The sequence below is a fragment of the Polyodon spathula genome, unplaced genomic scaffold, assembly GCF_017654505.1.
Source record: "Polyodon spathula isolate WHYD16114869_AA unplaced genomic scaffold, ASM1765450v1 scaffolds_2935, whole genome shotgun sequence".
Lineage (NCBI taxonomy): Eukaryota > Metazoa > Chordata > Actinopteri > Acipenseriformes > Polyodontidae > Polyodon > Polyodon spathula.
The window spans coordinates 5608-13350 of NW_024474400.1; the positions used below are offsets into that span (position 1 = coordinate 5608).

The window sequence follows — 7743 nt, forward strand, 5'->3', positions numbered from 1 at the left end:
TTTCTATAATATACTCTGGATTTTTTGAAGCTCTTAGTCCTCTCTATTGCAATGGCATTGTGAGCTTCAACACTATGTCCCATGAGCGTGCCTCAAGCCTGCCCTGCACTGGATTGCCCACCATGTTGTGGGACGGTGACTGAACAAGTCTGTCTGCATACAGAGCACTTCCGTCACTTCTGGGCTGCATGTGCGGTGCTAAGTAGGCTGACGGGCTCGTTGAGACCCTCATTATCAGAATTATTTGTGCGTGTTGAGTAATTTCCATTGCTCTGCAAAATAATTGCCTGTCCGCAATGCAATTTGAATTTTGCATCCACACTTATTTACTGCACTATACTAACATCTACCCCAAAGTGTTTTCAGGGCTGCAGCATGTAAAACAAAATACATATTCAAGACAATAAGAAGGTGAGCAGAGATAATGCTGCTAGCATTAATAAGAGTTCAGAACATTTATTTTAAAGCCTTAGTAGGAAGTTTTTGGCTTGTTAGTGTCACAAATGATGAATTTTCTATGGGTTTTGTGTATTGTTGTTTTTTTTTTATTTTTTATTGGAATCTGCTTATCTCAACCTCCAGTTGGTTTTATGTGTGTTGTGGCTGCCTGTTGGGTACAGCACGTTCATCCCAGCAACAGGAAGTCCCGCCACAACCAATGGTTGTCCAGGCAGGATTATATAAAGGTTTTGACTCAAAAGCTGAGACAGGAACACGGAAGACAGGAAGAACCAGGAGGAGTGTGTGCAGGGGGAGGGAGAATACGACCATTGGCAACAAGAACTTTGATTTGGGGGCAGACCAGCACTGGAACAATATTCAGGGATGGGTTTGGAGTTATTTTCTTATTTTTGTTTGTCATGTTGGGACAATATAGGATGGTTATTTTCTTTTTTATTTGTATTTGGTGTGGCTATTGTACACACCACTGGTGCCTAGTGTGCGGTGTTCTTTTATTCTTCTTTTTTTGGCACTCCCTTTTTGAAAGCTTAACTTGATTTTTTTTTTTTTTATTGCTGTGTGGTTTGGTTTTAACGATTTTTACCCTCTTGAGAACAAATAAACTTTTGTTTTACCAGACGCTGCCCCATTACGTGGGAAACCCAGGGAACAAAGAACTTATATGGGAGAAAGAAATAACTATATGGTTACGAAGGTCCAAAAATGGCGTAGTCGTCCGCTACATAGGTACACTAGCTAGGTTATCTCAGGGCACCCACCCGTGACATTTGTAACCTGGCAGGTGTTTTTCTCATTTTGTTAACTGTGCACAGGGGAAGGGTATTGACGGAAGGGCTAACACTTCCTAGGTAGCACATTAAACACTGTCGTTAATTACTACTTAACTCATGTATCACAAAAAGGTAGAGCGCTCATCAACAACTGGTGAGGTGCGTAGTGAAAAAAAAAAAAAACTAATACATTCACAAAATAAAAGTTGGCAAACTCTCTCAGACAAGGTCCACAATTGTATTTAATCAATTCACTTGAGAAAACAGACGTTTTAATTCACATCACATAACTAGAACATAATACCATTACTGATTGTACATTTCACAATTATTAATCAAATTAAAACTTTCTATTAGTCAATTCATATCACAATTAGAACAAAGTACTGTTTTGAGTTACACTGTTTTGAATTAATTATTAAAGTCGAAACATCTTTGTAATGATTAAAAGCTGGTAGAAAATGAAAGTACTGTGTTATACCTTGTAACTAAGAATATTTTTCAATTAAATAAAATAAACACCAAAGCAATCACAATTGTTTCATTTGTATTATATTTGCATACTAGGGGCATCGCATTGGTTTCACATTTTGCATCTTGTATGCACATTGTCATCCTGTAGGTGATGATTTAATTGATAGAATTGACAGATGATATCTTCCAAACCAGTGACCTGCTACACAAATCAACAGTATGCAATTCCAATACAAAACTGTGAAATTACACACAATACAATTTTGTAAAAGATTAAATAAAATAACAATAATTCAATAAATAGAGCATTAGTGAGATTCACAGTGCTATCAGAAATGAGAGTATATACATTGTATAATCTGTGTAAACTGTGTGGTTTAAAGGTGACTGTCCCTATCTGTCATATAATGACACCACTGCTTTACTTACAATTGAGTATGATTGGGTAAATACTCACTAAAATTATGCATTATATAATAACAACAACAACAACAATAATACAGTAAAACAAAACACAAATGGCATAAAGATCTTTTCCCCAGTGCCTTCAAATTGTTTTCTTCTAGTGTACGTCATCAAAGGATGTCATGAAGCCCTTCACTCCAGGTGCATGGTGAGGTGGGAGCAGTCCTGCATGTCTTCTATGTTCTCCACGGCATCAATGATGGCCTCCACCCTCTCTCCTGGCAGGACTGCCCCAGCATTTGCCCGGAACTTTTTCAGCAGACTGTCACGACTCAGTGGCTTCCTCCAGTGTCCATAAAAGGTGTCGCAACGACCCTTCAAGACATTGCCTGTTGTGAGGGTCAGCAGCACCTCTGCGTACATCTTATTGAAATTGGCAGGGTTGTCCTGGGGGTGCTCGACCCGTACTCTGCTCAGGAGGCTGAGCAGCTCGGGGCGGTCCAGGAACGCTGGGCTGAACGACTGGACACTGACCTCGCCGTCCAGCAGAGCAGTGCAGGCGTTGAACTGGAAGGAGTGTCTGGCCTGGTGCTCGGATTCAGGGAAGGGACGGTTGATATATTTGGAGAGGGGGATTCTCAGTAGGATGCTCTGGATCATAGAGGGGTGGAACCCCCCTACGGTGTTGACCAAAAGCTCCCGCGCTGAGCACGCTGCGTCTGCCACCCAGTGCATGCCCAGGTGTGCAGGGAAGCGCTTGAAGGCTATGTCCTGGTCCTCCAGCAGGAAGCGGGGATCCTGTTCCTCTGGGGAGGGCAGTGCCTGTGGCAGGTAGTCGTTGTAGAAGGCACTAAAGCCAGCGCAGCCTGGGGTCGAGTCCAGGATCAGCGTGCTGGCCTCCAGGCCCCGGGAAGCCAGCAGTGCCGCCTCCATGCCGAGTCGGGCTGCGTTCCCGATATGAAGAGGTTTGGATTGAGTGGCAGCGTTGGCCATGGGAGCCCCTGCTAGGGAGGCAGCAATCGCCAGGGCGTTTGAGCACTGCGAGCGATCCAGGGAGAGCAGACGGGAGCAGGCAGCAGCACTACCCAGAGGGCCCACCACAGTCGGGGGATGGAACCTGAAGGGAGAAACACTGGCATGACCACCCTAGCAACTGAGAGAGTAGCTCACATTATATATGTTTTTTAATGGTTTTAAAATTCTGATTTAAAAACAAACTCAGATAGACAAACATTTATTATCATGCCTTCTAAAAGAAAAGGAAAGTGTAATAATAATTTCCAATAAAAACAACATAATCAATGTGAGGCTAAAAAAACACTGAAAAACAGATTAAGATTTGCTTTCAAATTTAAACACGGTCTCGTTCATGCTGGAAGAATCCTGGCACACTTCCTTCTTGGCAGCACTACAGTATTGTGCCAAGTTTGTTTGGCAGCAGTCTCCTCACCTGTTGGGGATGTTTTGGGCTTCGTTGGAGAACCTCATGAGCCGGCCCTGAATCTCAATGCCCACGTTGAAGGCTAACAGGAGGTCCATCCCACTGGGCTTGGCGTTGCCAGGCAACATCTGAGCAATAGCGAGCAGGGCAGGAAGGACCGCCCCTGAGGGGTGAGTGGCTGGGTGCCAGGTATCATCGAAGTCCATTGAATGGACCTGCAAAGAAGAGAGTGAGGGCACAGTAAGTGTCTGGCACAGTGTGACATCTCCAGTGACTTTCCTGACTGCGAGGAAGCCTGGCCGTGCCCCATCTTCCTACAAAAGAAACCTCAAAGACATGAATACAAACTTGAACTTTCATACACAATGGGATAATGGGAATGTGTCCTTAATACAGTCACAGCCGGATGGGCACATGTCCATTATAATGAACACACCACTATTGTTTAATTTATATTATATTATATTATTATACAATTGAGGCATTACTTTGGTTTTGAATTTTTTGCATTATGGAAAAGTTTTTCTCCTTTGACTTTTTATAGAACTACTCCTTAATCATCTGCTAAGTAACCTGTAAAGTACACTTGTTGGCTTTTCTCAAATAATTGCTTAAGAGATAAAATGAACATTTAAACTATTTTATGTTGAAATAATAACACATCTCTTCCAAGAGCTATTGCTTTGTGTATGTATATACTGATAGTAAATATTGGCAACCCAGCCTCACGATGATTTATGTTTTGGAATGCAGTATTTCAAGGGGTGTTTTCATGGAAATTAGTTGCAGACAGTGTAATGAAAAATGACACACGCTGCACAACTTGTCAGCTGCTACAATGTGCTCATTTCATGGACTACAGCTTTACAATTTGAAAGGGCTGAGCATTATGTAAACAAATTCAGAGACTTACCGCTACTCCATTGACAAAGGCTGCCAGACTCGGAGAAAGTCTTGTGTGCCCTCGACCAAAGACTGAACTGATGTAATCTGGAGCGTACATTTGCTGCAAAGAGAGTTAATCACAGATCATTATAGGATCTGAACGTTCTTTAAGATGGAAACAAGCAAGTTAAATTCTTGACTATCATCACCCTGGTTTGACAATGCAAATTTCAACTGGAATGGTGACTGTTCAGTGAAATGGGGTAAGTACTGAAGGAATGGTTTATATTAAAATTGTACTGCCAGGGCTAATTTCTTTGGCCTGTGTGCCCTCTGTACCATAACCCAGTGCAAGCCTCAGCTGAAGGATTACCTGGCAGTGCTGCAGAGCCAGCTGGAAGACGTGGGAGGTGCTTCCCAGCAGCCCCACCCCGATGCTGTCCAGGATCATCCTCTTACTGCGGTGCAGCACAGTGTCTGACAGCTGGCCCGGGTGCACAGAGTGGATGAACCCTCCAAAACTGCTGGTGACTGTCTCCTCTGGGGCAGGCCTTTCCTGCACTGCAGGGCAACAAACAGCAGGTCAGTCTCTGCCTGTGCCTCACTTTAGTATTCAGAGCATCAACTCTACAATAATGGACTAAAATAACAACATCTAAACATAATCGGGTCCATTCAATTAGCGTTAGTATGAAATCCTTAAATCGACATTATTTACACAGTTTTTTTTTTTAATCAAGTAGCTTTTTAAAACGTTTACCTTCAACTGCAGATTTATGTAGAAGTCGCAGGCAGGAAAAGTGCCTTGGAGTTCTCTGAAACTAATTTAAAAAGGAATCAGATAAAATTAATATGCTATATGACAGAAAATAATATATAATAATAATAATAATAATAATAATAATAATAATAATAATAATAATAATAATAATAATAATAATAATGCACACATTTCTGAGAGTTTGAGTGCAGTGATTACCTTGAGTGCTGAGAGCATGGTGTTGTTCAGTAGGTTGCTGTGTATCACAGTGTTCTGTCACTGAGCTGTGTATCTGCCGTGGTTTCATCCTCTTTATATATTTTTCATACCGGGATACCCATCGCCCAACAGGTTCCAAACCCTCCTTCTTTTAGTGAAACTATTCAACTAACTGGGGGGATTTTTCTAATCTGACCAGGAAACGGGTTCTGTAATAAGCAGGAAGGGGTCTGGACTCTTGGGGAATCCCCCTCTTTCTCTGTTCTGGGAGGACACTTACTGAGAACTTGGGTCGATCACACTGACACGCAGCTGGCAGTTTTTTATTGTATGCTTTTATATCGAGAACTTAGCACTGGGAGACCCCCTGCCTGAATGGTCCTTCAAGATGGGCCTGATCGACAAGTTAAAAATCTATTTTAACATGTCCAGCTGGCAGCACAGTGTCTTAAAGCGAGGCATGTTGCCCTCTAAATAATTAGGTAGGAACGTATAACAATAATGTTAAACATAAAAAAAGACATGATATTTATATTATCATGCAATGCTGGCTCTGAGGAGCAGCCTTGGGTTGACCTCCCCAGCGCATCAGCATGCACAACTTTTGAATTAATTTTGTTTATTTAATTATTTTTAACTTTTATTATTTATATTTATTGGAATGAATTAGTTCATTCTTTTCTGTTGAGTCCTGCTGGCATAATCGTGTTCAGTCTATTGATCCATTTACTTTCTTTTATTCTTCTAGATGTCGCATTGTCTAATTTTAGCTGTTCTAATACTACAAACTTTACATCATTTATGTCATGTCCTTGACTGGTGAAGTGATGTACTATTGGTTCATTCATTTTTTTATTTCTAATTAATGAAAGGTGGTCTGAATTATTTTATATAAAGTTGTTCCAGTCTCTCCAAAATATTTTTTTTCATCACATTTCTCACAGGCTATTCCATAAACAGCATTGCTATTTTTGAAGTAGATATTAGTATGTAGTGGATATGTGTTGTTCTTGTGTTTAGTTATATTTTTTCTTTTGTCCATGTATTTACACACTTTACATGCACCAGTGCAAGTATCTGTAGAACCTATTGTGACTTTTATGTTTACTGTGAACTAAAATATCACCTAAATTAGCTTCTCTTTAGAATGCTACAACTGGGGCCTTAAGAAATACTTTTTTCAATTTTTCTGAATTATGTAGAATCGCAAGCGTTTCCAAACTATCTTAGAAATATTAAGCAAAAGTTTAGAGTAAGTCATTACTAATGGGACTCTCTTGACCTTTTTATCTCTATTTTTATAATCTACTAGATCATCTTTTTAGTGTATCTACTTTTCTTAACGTTGTCTCTATAATTCTTTCTTTGTATCCTGTTCTTTTAAGATTTGTTTTTAATTCATTTCTTTGTTTTACATTGTCACTTTCTTTAGAGCATATATATATATATATATATATATATATATATATATATATATATATATATATATATATATATATATATATATATATGTTTTATTTAATTGGTTATTTAAGCTGCGTTTAAAAACAATGTATTAATAATAATAATAGCTCTTAGCTTTTATTGTTGTTGGTTTTTTGCATTTTATTTCATACAAAGATACAATCAAACAACAAAATAATACGTTAAAGGAAAATACGTGTGCGATATTTGCGGTTCTTGGAGCTGGGAGACACTGGTTAGACGAGTAGCCTAAGAGCTGGAGCAGGTCAGACCAGCTAGGAGCTGGGAGATGCTGGTCAGACTAGAAAGAGCTCATAAACTATTCACACCAGCTTAAGTTTTTCCAAAACACAGCATTAGCTGGTGACCATCTAGTGCTGGAATTTGAACGTTTATTTTATAATTACGTAATGCGTTCACATATGTATGTATAAAGAACACAAAATCTAGTTATGTACAGCAAATACCTCACAGCAATATCTAATCAAAAGCAATATCTAACATGTTGTTATATTCTTAATTTCTAGTTTTAAAATAGCATACAAACCTGCATGTCTGTGGCCAAATTCTAAATTGTTTAGGGAAACGGAAGAATTTCTTTCTGCTAACTGTACAGATGGAAATGCGATTTATGTCTTTCTGAATATGCCATTATGTCACTGCACCTATTCTTTTACAGTTATTTTCAATCCCTGTTTTTGTTTTACAGTACCAATCAACGATTATGAGAAAACACACGTGAACTTACTTAAAGTTATATAAGGGTACTACTCTAGCCTGTGGAGATATTAAAGGATTTTGTAAGGGCTAGTGTGGCAAATGTGTACAGTTACTGATAATGTTTTAATTCGATCAGACAAAAG

At 39.5% G+C, this 7743-nt stretch overlaps 1 protein-coding gene across 1 annotated transcript; it reads right to left on the reverse strand.

Annotated features, from left to right (window-relative positions):
- Positions 1-1462: 1462 nt before the first annotated feature.
- LOC121311097 (cis-aconitate decarboxylase-like) lies at positions 1463-5734 on the reverse strand. The gene is made up of 6 exons (XM_041243859.1): positions 5417-5734; positions 5198-5258; positions 4811-4998; positions 4466-4558; positions 3562-3767; positions 1463-3228 (listed from the first exon to the last, which is right to left on the reverse strand). Exons 1-6 carry the CDS (start codon positions 5432-5434, stop codon positions 2304-2306), a joined length of 1491 nt encoding a protein of 496 aa, XP_041099793.1. The 5' UTR covers positions 5435-5734; the 3' UTR covers positions 1463-2303.
- Positions 5735-7743: the final 2009 nt, after the last annotated feature.